The sequence below is a fragment of the Ursus arctos genome, unplaced genomic scaffold (genome assembly GCF_023065955.2).
Source record: "Ursus arctos isolate Adak ecotype North America unplaced genomic scaffold, UrsArc2.0 scaffold_5, whole genome shotgun sequence".
NCBI lineage: Eukaryota > Metazoa > Chordata > Mammalia > Carnivora > Ursidae > Ursus > Ursus arctos.
The window spans coordinates 62,862,857-62,882,937 of record NW_026623067.1 but is presented as its reverse complement, the minus strand read 5'-3'; the positions used below and the strand labels follow the sequence as shown (position 1 = coordinate 62,882,937).

General features: G+C 37.9%; 1 protein-coding gene across 1 annotated transcript in view; it reads right to left on the bottom strand.

The window, feature by feature from the left end:
• Nucleotides 1–20,081, bottom strand: part of JMY (junction mediating and regulatory protein, p53 cofactor) — a 91,528-nt gene that overhangs the window by 57,195 nt on the left and 14,252 nt on the right. The window contains exon 2 of the mRNA XM_026498732.4: nucleotides 3,932–4,105. Coding sequence (XP_026354517.1) covers nucleotides 3,932–4,105 — 174 coding nt within the window. The remainder of the gene's footprint in view (nucleotides 1–3,931; nucleotides 4,106–20,081) is intronic.

The following is a 20,081-nucleotide window of genomic DNA, read 5'->3' as shown; positions in this document are numbered from 1 at the left end:
TTCTTCCAGTCTGTGGGCTTGCCTTCTCTTTTTCTTAACGATCTTTCTAAAAGTAACTGTTCAATTTTGGTGAAGTCCAATTTATCAAAAAAATCTTTAAAGTTTATGGCTCAAGTTTTCTGCATCCTGTCTAAAAAGCCTTTACCTTTTCTTTCCCCAAATTGTGAAAACTTTCTCTTTTCTTATTTAAGTCTTTTTTTTTTTTTTTTAAAGAGCGAACTGGGGGAGTGGTAGCAGGGAGAGGGGGAGAGGGAAAGATCTTAAGCAGACTCCATACCCAGCATGGAGCCAAGGCAGGGCTCAATCTCACAAACCTGAGATCATGACCTGAGTCAAAATCAAAAGTTGGACGCTTCACCTACTGAGCCACCCAGGTGCGTCCCTCTTTTATGTTTTAGAACATGAGATTCTGTTTAGGGATAAGATGGATTTCAAGTTAATTTTTATATATGGTATAGGGACTGAGATCCATTTTTTAAAATGTGGGTATGCAGTTGTTCTGGTACCATTTCTTGGAAAGATTACTCTTTCTCCCACTGAACTGCTCTGTCGCCTTCGTGAAAAACTTACTATATAACCATGCATCTATTTCTGGATTCTATTCTATTCTGTTGATTTACAAGTCTATCTTAGGCCAACAGTACAAATTGCTCTAGTTTTTTAGTAAGTTGAAGTCAGGTAACAATTCCTCCAATTTTACCTTTTTCAAAATTGTTAAAGCCGTCCTTTGCCTTTCCTTAAAAATTTATAATTCACCTGTCAGTTTCTGGAGGGAAAAAAAACGACTAGAATGTTAATTTGAATCTACACATCAATTGAAAACTAACTTCTAAACATTACTTAGTCTTCCAAACTATTAAGATGATCTCCCCATTTCTTATGGTACACTTAATGTCTCTCAGCAAAGTTTTATAATTTTCGGTATACAGAACTTTCATATATTTTGCAAAATTTATTTCTAAACAGTTCATGTTTAGAGACGCTTATAATGGTATTTTAAAGTTTGTGTAATTTTCATTTTCATTTCTAAAAGATAGAAAATGCAACTGAATTTTTAACAACCTTGTAACTAAACTTACGTATTATTTTCAGCAGGTTTTTAAAAGATCCCTTAGATAGGGGCACCTGGGTGGTTCAGTTGGTTAAGCGTCTACCTTTGGCTCAGGTCATAATCCTGGGGTCCTGGGATCCAGCCCCACATCAGGCTCCCTGGTCAGTGGGGAGCCTGCTACTCCCTCTCCCTCTGCTGCTCCCCCTGCTTGTGTTCTCTCTGTCAAACAGATAAATGGAATCTTAAAAAAAAAAAAAAAATCCCTTAGGATATTTTATATACATGATTACGTGATCTGTAAAGTTCAGATAGCTTTATTCTGTCCTTCCAATTTATATGCCTTTTATTTTTTCTGGCTATGAACTCCAGAAAAATACTGAATTAAAGCGGTGACAGTAAATGATCTTGTCTCATTCCCAATCACAGGGGCAAAGAATTTAGCCATTCACCATCAAATATGACGTTAGGTAGGCTTTTCCATATACACCCTTTATCAGGACGAGGAAATTCCCCTTTCCTCCTAGTGTGCTGGGTTTTTACCATGAATGGATACTGAATTTTGTTAAATGCTTTTCTGCACCCATAGAAATATACTGATTTTTTCCCTTTAGTCTAATATGGTAAATTACACTGATTTCATTTCTGAATGTTAAAACAACTTTGCATTTGAGAGTAGCCCTAATCATACACATATTGTATCATAATTTTTATAGATTACTAGATCCTATTTTTTTTAAAGATTTTATTTATTTATTTGAGAGAGAGGGAGAGTGAGCACAGGGGGAGGGGGCAGAGGGAGAAGGAGAAGCAGACTCTCCGCCAGGCAGGGAGCTCAATGCGGGGCTCGATCCCAGGACCCTGGGATCATGACCTGAGCTGAAGGCAGATGCTCAATGACTGAGTCACCCAAGCACCCCTCCTAGATCCTATTTTTTAAAATCATGTTAAGGATTACTGCATCTACATTCATGAGGATCATCTAGTTCTTTTTTTTTTTCTGTAATGTCGTTTGATTTTGATATCAGAATAATGCTGGCCTAAAAAATGAGTTGGGAAGTATTCTCTCCTTTGTTTTCTGAGTTTGTGTAGAACTGGCATTATTTCTTCTTTACATGTTTCGTAAATCCTTTACATGTTTCGTAAATCCTTTACATGTTTCGTAAACACAATGATGTGTTCTGGACCTGTAGATTTCTTTGTAGGAAGGTTTTAAATTATGAACTCAACTTTGTTAATATAAGGCTCCCTATGTTCTTCCCTATGTTCTTCTGTTTCTCCTTGAATCTACTTTGATAATTTGTACTTTTTCTAAAAAATGTATCCATTTCATCTAAATTGTACAATTTATTGGTACCAATTTATTCATATTTTTATTAACATTTATAGAATCTGCAGTTATATTAGTACTTTCAGTCCTAACAGATATGTTGCTGCTTCTTTAAAAAAAAAAAAAAAAATCAAGGGCGCCTGGGTGGCACAGCGGTTAAGCGTCTGCCTTCGGCTCAGGGTGTGATCCCAGCATTCTGGGATCAAGCCCCACATCAGGCTCTTCTGCTATGAGCCTGCTTCTTCCTCTCCCACTCCCCCTCCTTGTGTTCCCTCTCTCGCTGGCTGTCTCTATCTCTGTCAAATAAAGAAATAAAATCTTAAAAAATAAATAAATAAATAAATAAAAAATCAATTCAGCTAGGTTTACAAAATACATTGAGTCCCCACCCCCACCACCCAAACAACCAGGTTTTGGTTTCACTGATCTCTTCTTAAATCTATTCTTTCTTTTTTCACTGACCCCACTCTTAATTTTTTGGGTTTAACCTCTCTTTTTCTAGCTTCTTAAAGTGAAAGCTTGGATGACTGATTTTAGAACTTTCTTCTTCTCTAATAACTATAAATTTCTCTATAAATACAGCTTTAGCTTCATCCCTTGGTATCTTGCCAAAGGTTCAGGATAAAATTTTACACACCTAAGGTTGAATCTCTGTCATTTCCCACCAAGACACAGAAAAACAGTAACTAAAAGAACACCACGAAAAGAAAAACGTCAGAACATTTGCCTCAAAAAACACACACTTTACCCATGAAAATTAAATATCATAGATTTTAAAGCTCTAACGGGTACCTAGGTTAAGCCGCCAAGTCTTGGTTTCGGCTCACGATCTCAGGGTCCTAGGACGGACCCCTGCGTTGGGCTACACCCTCAGCATGGAACGTGCTTAATTAAGAGTCTCTCTCCCTCTCCCTCTGCCCCTTCCCCACTCTAAAATAAATAAAACTTAAAAAAATTTTTTTTAAAGCTCTAACATTAAATCCTTATAACTTTTTTTTTTTACTTAAGAATTTCTTTATTTATTGACAGAAAGAGAGAGAGAGCGCACGCACAGCAGGGAGAGCGGCAGGCAGGGGGAGAGGGAGAAGCGGGTTTTCCGCTGAGTAGGGAGCCCCATGTGGGGCTCAGTCCCAGGACCTTAGGATCATGACCTAGGCACCCCTCTTATAACTTTCAAAATAAGGCCTTCCCAGAAAAAATGTTCCCAAAACTTCTGGTAAAGAAGTCTAAGGCCACAAAACATTAAACAGAAGGAATAGAGAAGAAAAGCACAGAACAAGGGGGAAGATGGGGATTTCTCAATGCATCTACAACTTTACTTTCTAGGCTTCTCATCCCTGGCTACTCAACAGAATCACCTTTGAGATACTCTAAAATGAGGTGCTTAGGCTCTATGTAATCTGAATTGACCAAAATAGAATCTGTGGAGAGAAAGGATCAGGTATCTCATTTTTAAAAAGCTCCTCTATGGCCAGCCAGGCTGAGAACTATGAAACAGAAAGGGACCTATGTAGGTTAAAACAAAACAAAAAACAAAACAAAACAAAAAAAACCTTGATCTGCTGTCTCCGTAGCATGGCAAGTTCTCTCATGTCTCGGAATGGCTGTAGTAAATACTGATATAGTTCAGTTGTGGCTTCTGCAAGGCTGCTATAGGCTTCATCCTCCATCTGATACAAGTCCAGAAGCTCGACCATGCTTTCTGTATTCTTGTGCTTATCCAAGAGCTGTGGAATAAGAAGAAAGTTTTATTGCAAAGAATCTGATTATAACAGCTTAAAAATACTTCCTTTTAACTTCCTCCCTTATCTTCTTGGGCTATTAGAATACTAAAACACAGAAGGAATGAAAAGCACTGAAGGCTTTTCATCACTCATCTCCATGCTGAGATGTCTTACTACTCAAGACCTGCCTGAATCATCCTTTTCAAACTGCTCTCATCATATTATTCCTGTTCTGTATATTTTCTGGGACTTCATACTATCTATCTGCTTACACCTAAGCCCTTAAAAATATTTTCCCTCGTTTCTTGTAGCTTTCTCTATATTTATAAAAAAATTTTTTCACTGCTAATATACAAAGTAGTTATCAACTCTTACCAATATTAATATGCTTTTTTAAAGATTTTATTTATTTATTTGACAGAGAGAGAGACAACCAGCGAGAGAGGGATCACAAGCAGGGGGAGTGGGAGAGGAAGAAGCAGGCTCCCAGCGGAGGAGCCTAATGCGGGGCTCGATCCCAGGATTTCGGGATCATGCCCTGAGCCAAAGGCAGACGCTCAATGACTGAGCCACCCAGGCGCCCCCAACTCTTACCAATATTATTTTACTAATCTTCCCAAATCTTCCTGCCACTCCACTCCTCCTCCCAGTTTGGAATATTCCCACATTAACGTTCAACTCACGCCTATCACATCCCTCAAAATCTAGGTTAATAAAAACCTCAATTGTACTGAACAGTTCAAGACTGACTGTAATAGATTTTTATAACTCTTACTTGCACTCTTTGGTACGCATGTGTGTATGTGTATGTGTGTTTTCATTTATTCCTCAACAAATATGGACATCTAACACATGTGAGGCACTGGGCTAAGAGCTGGGCATACAGCTGTTCTCTTCATGAAGCTTACAGTGTAGTAAATAAACAGAAACTAAGTTTTTAAAAATTACAAACTGTGATGTTATGAAAATTATTTTTTTCCAGTTTTATAAAATAAAAGTAATACAGTAAAACAATGACTCCATGAGAAAGAATGAGACTTGGGGGGACGGTAGCACACTGTGTGACCTAATTTAGAAAAGGCAGAGAGAACAGGCAATCCTTTTCCAAGGATCCAAGGAAACTTACACTAAATTTAAAGAAACATGTAGGCAAGACAATATTTTATATATTTATCCTTGATGCCCGTTTACCTGGTGACAGTCTCATCTCAAAGGCACAAAATTCTGCTTTTCATTCCATCCCTTCCTCCCCAACTTTTTGCTTTAGTTACCATATTGTGCTATACATATCATACTCAACTTAGAGTCCAAATTCACTTCCTGCCTAGATTCTTAGCACTAAATGTAGCAGAACATTCACATTAATCTTTTGCTTACTATATCATTAACAATCATGATGGATCAGATAATCTACCTTAAAGTGCTTTTATGACAAAGAAGTACTATATATAAATACTAGTTCTTCTGTTTTAAGGCTATCGTAATTCCAAATTTCACTGCTAACATGGAGAATTTCCACTATCCAGTATCAGCTGATTAGTTCCTCTTAGACTAGTTCTCCCCCTAATGATGATTATAAACCTTGGGCAAAATATTACGACACTACTACCTGAAGGCAATGTAAAGTGACCAGAAGTAAATAAAAACTGGAAAGAGCACCAATACGTCAAAGACAGGAAGACCCTAAGTGAGTTTTTATTCATGGTATTTGGCCTGAGCACAGGCCCCAGTGGTTGCCAGAGGAGAGAAGTTTGGCTAAAACAGTCTTGGTGCTTGAAGAATCAGAGGAGAGTTCAAGACAACCACATCACCTAGAAAAGGGAGGGAAAGCTAAAAATGAGAAAGCCAAAGGAGGAAATCACAAATTGATATATAAATTCTACTCGAGTGGCACCTGTGTGGCTCAGTTGGTTTTAAGCAGCTACCTTCAGCTCAGGTCATGCTGTCAGGGTCCTGGGACCAAGCCCCCAGCTGGGCTGTGTGCTCAACAGGGAGTCTGCCTCTCCCTCTGCTCCTTCCCCCTCCATGCTCTCTCTCCAACAACAACAAAAAAAATTAAAATTAAAATTAAAATAAACAAACAAACTACTCAAATTTCAGGCTGATCACCGGAACTAAGTACAAGACAGGCTATGGGCATAGAAGCCAAGGATAAAAATGCAGTATTTTAACTGCTCTTCTGTGAAAGATGAGTACAGTTTGCAGTTGAACCAATTAACTATATGCTAAAACAAATCTATTTAAAAAAAAATCAACATTCTCTGTAGGAATATAACACACAATGGAGGCTCTGCAAGGTACCATTTATAGTGTCCAGAATACAATCCAAATTTAGCAGACCTAAAGAAATAGGAGAACAAAACAATGCTCAAAAGGCAATCAAACGGAGAACTGTAAGATGAAATACTTTCGATTTAGCGCAAATTTTATTTTAATTTAAAAGATTTCATTTATTTATTTGACAGACTGAGAGAGAGAGCACATAAGCAGGGGGAGCAGCAGAGGGAGAAAGAGAAGCGGCTCTCCTCTGAGCAGAGAGCCCGATGCTGGGCTCGATCCCAGGACCCTGGGATCACCACCTGAGCCAAAGACAGACTCTCAACTGAATGAGCCACCCAAGCGCCCCTCGATTTAGCACAGATTTTTAAAGCAATTATTATAAAATGCTAATGGACACAATTTGCTCATGAAGAACAAAATCTCAAAGGAGAAATAATTTTTTTTAAGATTTTTATTTATTTCTTTGAGAGAGAGCAAGTGAGCAAAAGCTGGGGGGGGGGGTGTTGGGAAGAAGGAGTACCAAAGGGACAAGCCGAATCCCCACTGAGCGCACAGCGGGGTGGGCACACCTGATCCCAGGGCCCTGAGATCATGACCTGAGCCAAAGTCAGATGTTTAACCTAACGAGCCACTCAGGCATCCCTTAAAGACTTTATAGAACTAAAAACTACAGTGTCTAAAATAGCCCAAGGGAACAGACACACTAAGAGGTTGAAAGATTAAAAAGTAATCGTAAGTCTACGATTAGCAATTCCTATTTCTTTAATTCCTTACTGTTGCATCAGTAGAGCTCCTGTATAAAAGAATGAAACTGAAAAAAACTTCGCTTTTCAAGATTTTAAGAAATAACCAAGGAAACCCAAAACACCATGGGAGACAAAACCAAAGACACAGGAAATCTTAGCCTCTGACACCACAGTGATTGCCTAGAGTTAACACAGTCAAATCTCCTCTAGGTGGATAAACAAAACCTCACTTTTAAAGGCATATTTATCTCAGCTCTTTTTGCTTAGTATTAGTACCATCATGTCCAGCTTCCAAAAAAAATTACAGGGCATATTAAAAACACAGTTTGAAGAGTCAGAGCAAGCATCAGAACCATACTCAGGTAGAGCAGGGATATGGGAATTATCAGACTGGAAATTTAAACTACGATTAATATGCTAAGTGACCTTGGGGTGCCTGGATGCCTCAGTAGGTTGAGCAACCAACTCTCGGTTTTGGTTCAGGTCATGATCTCATGGGTTGTGATATCGAGCTCCAAGCTCAGCAGGGGAGTCAGCTTGAAGGTTCTGTCCCTCTGCTACTCCCCCCACTCCTACTTCTCTCTCTCTCTCTCTCTCTCTCACACACACACACACACACACACACACACACACACACAAACACACACACTCTCTCTCAAATACACAAATCTTTTAAAAAATATGCTAAGGAATCTAATGGAAAAAGCAGACAAATGCATGAACAAATGTATATAACGTAAGCAGAAAGTTGGAAATACTAAGAATCAAAAGGAAATGTTCTAAGTCAAAACCACTAAAATGGAAAAATGCCTTCAATGGGTTTATTAGACTGGACACAACAACAACAACAAAACAAACCAACAAATGAGCTTGAAGAAATGTCAGTAGAAACTTTCAAAACTGAAATGCAAAAACAAAAAAATTTTTGAAAGAACAAAATATCCAAGAAGCATGGGACAACTACCTACAAAACAGTAGGAAAAATTTATATCAGACTTCTCTTCAGAAACCATGCAAACAAGAGAAGTAGAGTGAAATAATTAAGAGTTCAGCGGTCCCTGGTTGGCGCAGTCAGAAGAGCATACCTCTCTTGATCCTGGAGTTGTGAGTTCAAGTCCCATATTGGGTGTAGAGATTACAAAAAAAAAAAAAAATAAACCTTAAAAAAAAGTTAAAAATTCATATACCTAGAACTCTGTATTCAGTGAAATTACCTTCAAAATTGAGAAATAAAGGAGATCCTCAGGCAAAGATAAACTGAGGTGACCTATCTTGCAAGAAATACTAAAACACTGTTTGTCAGAAAGAAGGAAAATTGTATAGGTCAGAAACTTGGATCTAGATAAAGAAAGGAAGAATATTAGAGAAGAAATTAATAAAAGTAAAATAACATCTTTTCCTATTATTCTTCTTAATGGATCTAACAGATTATAGTTTACTCAAAACAGGAGCCACAATATATCCAGCGATTATACCTTACAGATTAATAAAATAAATGACAGCAAGGTTACAAGGACAGGAGGGAAAACCTGGGAATACCCTGTTATAAGATACTTGTACTACATGTAAAGTAGAACAGCACTATTTGAAAGAAAGCTTGGTTAGTATTGCAAATGTATTATCACAAACTCGAATGCAACCGCTAAAAAAAGTTTTAGAAGTATCACAGATATGCTGAGGGAAAAACCAGAATATAAAATGCTCAATTAATACCAGAAGGCCAAAAGAGTGGAAAACAAAAAAAGGACAAAAGCAACAGGGCAATCAAAAGAAAATAGTAACAGATATGGTAGGTATTACTCCAACTGTATCAATTATCACTTTAAACATCAATGGCTGAAATACACCTATTAAAAGAGACTGTCTGGGTGAACATAAAAACAAGATCCAACTACGCTGTCCAAAAGAAACTCACTTTAAATACAGACAAAGATGGGTTAAAGTGGTAAAGACATACCATGCTAACACTAATCAAAAGGAAGCTGCAGTAGCTATATTTCAAACAAAGCAGACTTCAGAACAAGGAAAATTATCAGAGAAAATTACAAGAGTTAATTCTCCAAGACATAATAATCCTTAATGTGTATATGCCCAAAAACATACCAACAAAATACCCAAGTTAAAAACGGATACAACTACAAGGAGAAAAGGGTTAGTCCACTATGACAGGTGGAGACATCAAGATCCCTTATCAGTAATGGATGGATCCAACAGGCAGAAAATCAGTAAGGATACAGTTGAAAGCAACAGCACCATCAACTGGACATTATTGACATCTATCAAATAATTCATCCAATTGCAGCAAAATACATATTCTTTTTGAGCTCACATGGAATATTCACCAAGACAGATCACATTCTGGGCCTAAAACACATTATAATAAATTTAAAAGAACAGAAATCACACAAAGTATGCTCTTAGACTACAATGGAATTGAACTAGAAATCAGTAACAGAAATATTGCTGGAAATCCCCAAAATCCTTGGGAGATTAAACAACACAATTTTAAATAGTGCATGGGTCAAAGAAAAAGTCAAGAGAAATTTTGAAATATTTTCAACTAAATGAAAATGAAAACACAACTTAGCGAAATTTTGGGGTTGCAGTAAAAGTGCTCAAAGAAAATCTGTAGCATTGAATGCATACATTACAAAAGTCTAAAATCAATAATCTAAACCTTTACCTTAGAAAAGAGCAAATTAAATTCAAAGACTGCAGGAAAAAAAGAAAATTTAGAGTATAAATCAATGAAACTGAAAAACCAAAATCAACAGAGAAAAATCAATGGAGCAAAAAACTCTGGTTCTTTGAAAACATCAATAAAATTGATAAACCTCTACCAAGGTTAAGAAAGAAAAAGACACAAATTACTAATATCAGAAATGAAAAAGGGACATCATTACTGATCCCATGGTCATTAAGAGGAATACTAAGAACATCTCTATGCCCACAAATTCAAAAAACTAGGTGAAATGGATGAATTCCTTTAAAGACACACTCTAATAAAACACACGAATAGATAATCTTGGGGCACCTGGGTGGCACAGTGGTTAAGGGTCTGCCTTCGGCTCAGGGCGTGATCCCGGCGTTCTGGGATTGAGCCCCACATCAGGCTCCTCTGCTATGAGCCTGCTTCTTCCTCTCCCACTCCCCCTGCTTGTGTTCCCTTTCTCGCTGGCTGTCTCTCTGTCAAATACATAAATAAAATCTTAAAAAAAAAAATAAAATAAAAAAAAAATATATATATATAAAGTAAAACAAGAAAAAATTAAAAATAAATTCATAATAACCAACTAACACTGATTTTTGTCCCTGCTAAGCCCTATTATTTTATAGGGTGATCCGATCCATGTCTTTCTGCTTCGTTAACAAGTGGTTTTGTTTGGTTTGGTTTTTAAAAAAATTTATTTATTTATTTATTTATTTGACAGAGAAAGAGAGCACAAGCAGGGGGAGCAGCTGGCAGAAAGACAATTCTGGAGACACTAAGAGACCCTGGGGCCCTGAGTTATATACTACAATGGTGAGAAAAGCTTGGAAGGGGTATCAGAGTGCATGCAGAGATATCAGTTTCACAGGCTCCCACGTGAGTCCATGAAAGTTGGTTGAAATTTTTACATGGGGGGAGAGAAGAACAAAGATTCAAGAAATGCTCTGGAGATAAAATCAGTGGTACTTGGTTAAAGACCAGATTTTAGGACAGAGAGAATTAAGGATGACTACTAGGGGTCTGGCACTAATTGAGACAAAGAACAAAGGAATAGAGACAGGTTTTTAGTGGCAAAGATAACAGATTCAGAGACACTGTCCAAATTGCTTTTTAGATATCCAACAGGAGAGTCATGTAGGGGATACGAAATATCCAAGAAAGACCTTATCTTTAAGAAGTCTACAATCTAACTAGGGAAGCAAACTAACAGATATAAAAGTAAAATACTGATTATAAAAGACAGCAAAATGTTAGAGAAAAGACGGATTGGAGTAGGCTAACACCCTTGGAAAAGGTGTTCTAAAGCTAGGATTTGAACTGGGCCTTGAAGGATGAGAAGGGCTGCGTTGGTAAAGAGGGCAAGCCAAACTTGAGAAATCACATGAATAAAAGCATCTTGGATAAGGAATCTGGGAGGGAGGGGTAGCATAAGTATCATGTTCCCTGAAGTCTGAAGGGTACACACTAGTTAACAGGCATCACACTGAGTCTGTAAATGCAGCACATTTTAATAAGCAGTGAAACCACCTATGGAGTAGGAAAAAAGAATGATGTATGTGGTCAATCTGCCCTCTTTAATTTAGTTGGCTGTGTTCAACTCAGCTAAATAACTAAATCCAACAGATGGAGATGGTCATTTAGTACCTGGGTACTCAAAATAGGGTCTGTGACCAGCAACACCAGCATCATGTGGGAACCTGTTATTAATATGGAACCTGAGGGCCCATTCCAGACCCACAGAATCAGAATCTGAATTTTAGATTTGAGACTGAATTGAGAAACTTTACTTCAGTAGTACCTTAATATACCCATATTAATAATGATATGAGGCAAAAGTCTAAAGTTACATAAATTACAGCAGGTGACTTTTCTTGAATCAAAAACAATTTTTTCCATCTCACTCTCTCACTACATTTACTATTAGATCAATTAGCACTACAGGCATACCTCGTTTTATTGTCCTTCACTTTACTGCACTTCAGATATTGTTTTTGTTTATTAACAAATTGAAGGTTTGTGAAAATCCTATGTCAAGCAAGTCTATCAGTGCCATTTTTACAACAGCATTTGCTCATGTCATGTGTGTGTCACGCTTTGGTAATTTTCACAGTATTTCAGGCTTTCTCATTATTGCCTTTGTTAGGTGATCTGTGATCAGTACTCTCAGATGTTGCTACTTACTAGTTTTGGGGCACCATGGGCCATGCCCATATAAGATGGCGAACTCAACTGATAAATGTTCTGTATGTTCTGAGTGCTCAACCACTGGCCAACCCCCCATCTCTTCGCCTCTCCTGTGGCCTTCCTACTCCCTGAAACACATCATTATGAAGATTAGCCTAATTAATAACCCTACAATGGCCTCAAAGTGTTTGAGTTAAAGTGAACTTTAAATCAAACACTAGAAATGACTAAGCTTGGTGAAGGCATGTCAAAAGCTAAAAGGGGCCTCTTGCACAAGTTAGCCAAGTTGTAAATGTAAAGGAAGACTTCATAAAGGTAATTGAAAGTGCTACTTCAGTGAACACACAAATAATAAAGAGAATGACAGAGCCTTACTGTTGATAATACAGAAAGTTTTAGTGGCCTGAACAGTTCGAACCCGCCACAATATTCCCTTAAGCCAAGGCCTAAATTCAGAGTAAGGCCCTAACTCTTTTCAACTCTATGAACGCTGAAAGAGGTGAAGAAGCTGCAGAAGACAAGTCTGAAGGTTTAAGGAGAGAAGATGTCACCATAACATAAAAGTGCAAGGTGAAGCAGAAAGTGCTGAAATAGAAACTATAGTAAGTTGCCCAAAAGATACAGCTCAAGCAATTCACGAAGGTGGCTACACTAAACAATAGATTTCCAATGCAGACAAAACAGCCTTACATGGTTACAGTGGGAGAAGATGCCATGTAGGACTTAACACAGCTAGAGAGGAGAACTCAGTGTCTGGCTTCAAAGCTTCAAAGGATAGAGACTAACTCCCTTGTTAGGGGCTAATGCAGCTGATGACTCTAAATTGAAGCCAGAACTCATTTACCATTCCCAAAATCCTAGGGCCCTTAAGAATTATGCTAAATCCACTCTGCCTATGATCTACAAATGCCAAAACAAAGCCTGGATGACAGCACATCTATTTACGATATGGCTTATTGAATATTTTAACCTCAATGCTTAAAATATCTACTGCTCGAAAAAACCAATTCATTGCAAAATATTAGTGTACACTAACAATGCACCTAGTCACCCAAGAGCTCTCATAGAGACGAACAGTGAGATTAATGTGGTTTTCATGCCTGCTAACACTATAACCATTCTGCAGCCCATGGATCAAGGAGTAATTCTAACTCTCAAGTCTTATTTTAGGAAATACATATCATCAGGCTGTATCTGCCATAGACAGTGATTCCTCTGATGGATCTCGGCAAAGTCAACTGAAAACCTCTGGAAAGGATTCACCATTCTAGATACCATTAAGAACACTCAGTATTCATGGGAAAAGGTCAAAATATCAACATGCACAGGAGTTTTGAAGAAGTTCATTCCAACCCTCACGAATGATTTTGAGAGGTTCAAGACTTTAGTGGAGTAAGTAACTGCAGATGTGCTGGAAACAGTAAGAGAACTGGAATTAGAAGTGGAGCCCGAAGATGTGACTAACTGCTACAATCTCATGATAAAACTTGAACAGATGAGGAGTTGCTTCTTATGGATGAGCAAATAAAGTGGTTTCTTGAAACAGAATCTACTCCTGGTGAAGATGCTGTGAGAATTGCTGAACTGACAGCAAGAGATTTAGAATATCACATGAACTTAGTTGATAAAGTAGGGGCAGGGTTTGAGAGAACAGACTCCCAATTATGCTAGAAGTTCTACTGTGGGTAAAAGGCTATCAATCAGCATCACACACTACAGAGATATTGTTCATGAAAGGAAGAGTCAATCAATGCAGCAAACTTCATTGTTGTCTCATTTTAAAAAATGCCCACAGCCACTTCAACCCTTAGCAAACATCACCCTGATCAGTCTACAGCTATCAGCACTGAGGCAAGACCCTTCATCTGCAAGAAGATTACAACTCATGGAAAGCTAGGAAGATTACCATTTTTCAGCTGTAAAGTATTTTTTAAAGATTTATTTATTGGGGGGGGGGCAGAGGGAGAAGGAGAGAGAATCTTAAGTAGACTCCACGCTGAGTGTGGAGCCTGAGAGGGGCTTGATCTCACAACCCTGAGATCATCACCTGAGCTGAAACCAAGAGTCAGACACTTAACTGCACCACCAGTGCCCCTGAAGTATTTTTAAATTAAGGTATTTATGTACATTGTTTTTTTTGCTTTTTTAGATATAACACTACTGCACATTCAACAGACTACAGTATAGTGGAAACATTTATATGCACTGGAAAACCAAAATATTCATTTAACTTGTTTTACTGTGACATTTGCTTTATTGTAGTGGTCTGAAACCAAACCCACAATATCTCTAAAGTATGCCCATGTTTAAACTAAAACTGAGCCAAACCTCCCATTTCTCATGGTTCAGTTCTCTATTAAAGCACTTTTAGGGGTGTCTGGGTGGCTCAGTAGTTAAGTGTCTGCCTTCAGCTCAGGTCATGATCCCAGGGTCCAGGGATTGAGCCCCGCATTGGGCTCCCTGCTCAGCAGGAAGCTTGCTTCTCCCACTCCCATTCCCCTGCTTGTGTTCCCTCTCTCGCTGTCTCTGTCAAATAAATAAAATGTTTTAAAAAAAAAATCACTTTTAGTGGATGGAAGTGGGGGGGTGCATTTTTAGCTATTCTAAGGGAAAAAAACACAGTTATTACTGAAGTCAGAGGAGGAGCAGAGGAAGAAATCTTCAAGCACCCTCCCTGCTGAGTGGGGGAGCTGGACACCTGCTCAATCTCATGACCCATGAGATCACGACCTGAGCCAAAACCAAGAGTCAGATGCTCAACCGACTGAGCCACCCAGGTACCTCAGTGGCCATTGCCTTTTAAACATCCATTTTCAGGGAATGGCTTACATACTGGAGATACCATCCTGGCAGGTGCTGGAGATAAAACAAGGCTGATTTTGTCACTCTGTACCTGTCTTACTAAAGATCAATCTTGTGTTTGAAAGCCAGTAAACTGATATACCTCTACAGAAAACAACCGTATTAAAATGTACATTCTCTTTGACCCAGAAATTCTTCTTATAAAAATTCATCCTACAGATATACTTACACATGTGGGGAAAGAGATGCTATTTTAACAGGAACAGGATAAGATCAAAGGGGGAAAAAGCTATGTAGCAAAACAAATCTATTTAATGTAGTATTATGTAGCCATTAAAAGAAATGCAGTCTGCTACAAGAAAAAAACCACTAGACTCATCTCTGGAGACAAGGGAAACAAAAGCAAAAATGAACTATAGGGACTTCATCAACATAAAAAGCTTCTGCACAGCGAAGGAAACAATCAACAAAACTAAATGGAAACCTACACAATGGGAAAAGTATTGGCAAATGACATGTCTGATAAAGGGTTAGTATCCAAAATCTATCAAGAATTTATCAAACTCAACACTCTCAAAAATAAATAATCCAGTTAAGAAATGGGCAAAGACATGAACATTTTTCCGAAGACATACAGATGGCTAACAGACACATGAAAAGACGCTAAACATCACTCATCATCAGGGAAATACAAACCAAAACCACAGTGAGATATCACCTCACTCATCTGTCACAATGGCTAAAATAACACAGGACAAAAGAAGTTGGTGAGGATGTGGACAGAGGGGAATCCTCTCTTGCACTGCTGGTGAGAATGCAGATGGTGCAGCCACTCTGGAAAACAGTATGGAAGTTCCTCAGAAAGTTAAAAATAGAACTACCCTATGACCCAGCAACTGCACTATAGGTATTTAACCAAAGGATACAAAAATACTAATTTGAAAGAGCACATGCATCCTGATGTTCAGAGCAGCATTATCAACAATAGCCAAATTAAGGAAAGAACCAAAATGTCCATTAACTGATGAATGGATAAAGATGATGTGGTGTGTATATATACACACAATGGAATATCACTCAGCCATAAAAAAAGAATAAAATCTTGCCATTTGCAACAATGTGGATAGAGCTGGAGTGTATTATGCTAAGCAAAGTAAGTTAGAGAAAGACAAATACCATATAACTGAACTCATATGAGGAATTCAGGAAACAAAACATATGAACATATGGGAAGGGGAAAAAGAGACAGAAGCAAGTCATAACAGACTCTTAACTACAGAAAACAAACAGGGTCGATGGAGGGAGGTGGGTGGGGGGGATGGACTAAATGGGTGATGAGTATTAAGGAGGGCACTTGTGATGAGCACTGGGTTTGTATGTAAGTGATGAATCACTAAATTCTATACCTGAAACCAATTTTACTATATGTGTTAACTAAATAGAACTGAAATTAAAAAAAAGAAAAAAGACCCAAGATACAGAAGAGAGTAATATGCTACCATTTGAGTTGTTAAAAAGGTGGAGAATATCTATGTCTTATGTTTCTTTGTATATGTGACTGAATCTGAAAAACACACAAAAAAACTCAATGAGTGGTTGCCTCTGAGAATGAGAACCACAGACAGGGAAACGGAGGTAAGTGGGGAGTAGATTTACATTCCACTTACACTTTTTTTCACTCATGATCTATCAAATAAATACATATACTTTAAGATTTTATTTATTTGAGACAGAGAGTGAGAGAGAGAGAGAGAGAGAGAGAGAGCGAGAGCGCGCACGCATGCACGCATGCAACACAAGCGGGGGGGAGGGGTATAGGGAGAAGCAGACTCCCTGCTGAGCAGGGAGCTGGATGCGATGCAGGACCTTATCCCAGGACCCTGAGATCATGACCTGAGACTAAGGCAGACGCTTAACCAACTGAGACACAGAGACACCCCCATATACTTGTTTTTTTTTAACAGAAGATTTTATATTCTATTCCTTCTCCACTTCCCCACCTCTAAGGTATTCTGGCTTACACATCAAAAAAGGAAAATTACATTATCCCCTTTGGCACAATATCCAAAATATATGTGTACATGTAACTTTTCCAAAGGATGAGGCATGAGAAATATGAAAATGATACATGTTTCTCTTCTTGTGCCTACCTACCTATTATTCAGAAGTAGCTAAATCCTGTGCTGAACCACCTAATTTAAGTTACATCTATTTTAAGTAGAATTATGAAAGTAACAGCAGCTGATCAATTTCTAATCACAGCACTCAAGTCTGAGAATTCAGTTGTAACTGGTTGCAAAGGCACTCACCTCCATCATGGCTTACCACCTAAAGGCTGCAGGGATACTAGTAATAACCAGATTAAGGAAGGATAGGATAAAATAACTGGGGGGGGGGGGGAGTGAATGTGTAATAGCAACAAAACAATGAATTAAAATGAATTTTTACAATGAATTATAAACTACGTTTATAGTTTTAAAGGCAGTAATTCTCTCCTCGCCAGAAAATGTATATTCACAGCCCTTTATCTTTTATTCCACTTGAAAAGGGGAGATTTTTGGGGCACGTTGGTGGCTCAGTTGGTTAAGCATCTGACTCTTGATTTTGGCTCAAGTCATACCTCAGGGTCAAGACTGAGCCCTTAATTGGGCTCCATGCTGACCATGGAGCCTGCTTAAGATCCTCCCCCCCCTTCCTTCCAGCTTGCACATGCATGCGCATGCTCTTCCTCTGTCTCTTAGAAGGAGGAGGAGGAGAAAGGAAAGAAAGAAAAAGGAAAATTTTCCTTGAGATGATATTCTACCAAGTTTCAGGAAAGTAAAACTATTCAAAGAATGAGAAAACAAAACTGTAGAACATCTCTCAATAATAAAGTTCTTGGAGTCATTTACCAGTGATCAAATGCCACCATTCAACAGTAAGACAATCCTCAGACACTAGGCTTCTTTGAGCTCTTCTTACAGAGACACTGAAGTAAATGTAATGCACCAAACAGTTAGATACTATTTTCTGCCAATACAAAAACATCAGGTCACGATACACTTATTAATTAAATCACAATACCACTCTACACAGATATGTGCACTTGACAAGACAGAAAGTCAGTTATTCTATTCATGTCAGTATATTTATATATTATTTCTCACATGCTTTTTATCCTGAACCAGAACAGTACTTTACAAAGGTATCGTGCGGCAACTAAACTTAATACTCTTGCAGAGAAGCCCAAGGCATCTCGCCTAACACTGCTAATTTATTAATTTGTTCTCTTTGCTATACAGTTTCATGTTTTTCCAACATTAGATTACCTTAAAATCAATTATAACTTCAACTGGCAATCTATTTTAATCTAAGAATCTGAAAATAATCTTAAAAGTAAATGCATTTTAAACCTTCAAAAGATGCAATTTACTATAAGCATTAGACTTTTTAGTCTAAACCATTTTCTATAATCTATGATAAAAGAATTGAACTGATAAAAGAATATAACCCTAACCTATTATAACGATAGAAGTTTCTATTTTGCTAACCAAAACGGACAAAACCCAGAGAATAAACAAGCTGAGCTGCAGACATTTTCAAGTTATTGACCGCAAAATGTGCAAGGTGCTCTAAATAATACACACAAAAAAAGAGTACAAAGAAATTGGAAAGAGTTGGATTATTCAGGATTAAGGATTTTTGGCATGTATGGGGAAGGCCTGAATTTAAAATATGGAAAATGCAGGTTTGCTAAATTTGAAAAGATTCACTGATGGACACAAACTGAGTCAGAATGTAGATAGATCTGAATAAGAATTACGATAACCTGACAGAAGGATGAAAGGGCTCAAGTTCAGCCAACACAATACAGAGATGCTCACAGCAGAATGCAGAGGAAAAAAGGAACAGGCAGGGAACAGGGGCCTAGAAATAGGTTGAGTTGAATTATTTCTGCTTCACGATCTGACACATCTTGTGCAATTTTAGAAAGTTATTTTGCTCTATTGATTCACTTAAAAGAAATGAAGCACAATTCCATAAAGCATCAGTTAAACATACTAGCCTAGTAAGAACACTTCTCTTTCCCTTTTTTCTAGCTTCCCTAATGGATACTTTTTTTTTTTTCTCGCCTCCCATGATCTAACCGTGATAAGAAATAGGCTCTTAACCTCTGAGGTCTCACTTATCAGGAACAAAACTCTGCTTTTTGCAAAATTTTTCTAGGGCAAGGACTGAGAGACTTTCTATCAGGTTCTTAAAGGAGTCAGTGACAACAGTTGAAAATTTTTTTTTGAAAGACTCCCTATAATCACTGCAACAGAGAAAACTGCAGAACAACAACCCTGTACCACTTTTTTCCCCAATCCTCTTCAAACTTGGTTTCTATGCCAATGATCATTCCAGTGGAGGAGAGAGGAAGAAGACAGCTTCTGTGCTTCATTATGGAGTTCCCATCCCCTACCTTCCCAATCAGAGTTAGCTCAACTTAGTTCAAGTTCAATCCTCTCTAACTTCAGGATTATAGGACTGCTACTATCCTTGAAGATCATGGAATAATTCTTAAAGCCGTAGATATAAAATTTAGAAGCTAAACTCTCCTGTGTATAGTTTCATAACTTTCTTCCCTACTCTAATTTGTCAAACCCAAGACAGAGTGCCTTGTATTTTTTACTTAATTAGAAAGATGTTTAAGAAGCAACGTAATAAAATCTACAAATATCTTCACTATTAAATTATTGTTAAGATTCAAATAATTCCTGCTTGTGAAAAGGAGTGACCAGGATTCGCACTAGGGTGCTCAGATGGCGCAGGCCTAACCCAGCAACGAAATAAGATCTGTGGCCCTTCGAACTCCCCTTAGGTCTATCAAATCTGTTTCTTCAACTAAAAGTAAGGACTAAAGCCAAACATATTTTCCACATTCACAAGGCACACTGCTCAATTCTATTCTTGTTCTGTAAAACTGTTGAATCACTTCTATATTATTTTGTATGTTAATCACTGATTATCTATTAATAATAGTAATGCTGAAACTCAGTTTTACAAAGAATAAGGGCTCCTGGCAGTAATAACTCATTCTGAAATTTTAAACATTGATTTCTAGATTCTTTACTCCATAGAGAAGTGGTACATTTTATTTCATTTTACTCCTGGGGAAACAGACCTTTAATCAAAATGATAGCTACATGCATATATGTCATGTAAAGAAGCCAACTTTTTGAAGATCAAACAACATCTATCTACTGAGCACCAACTGTATACTGAGGCCCTGCGG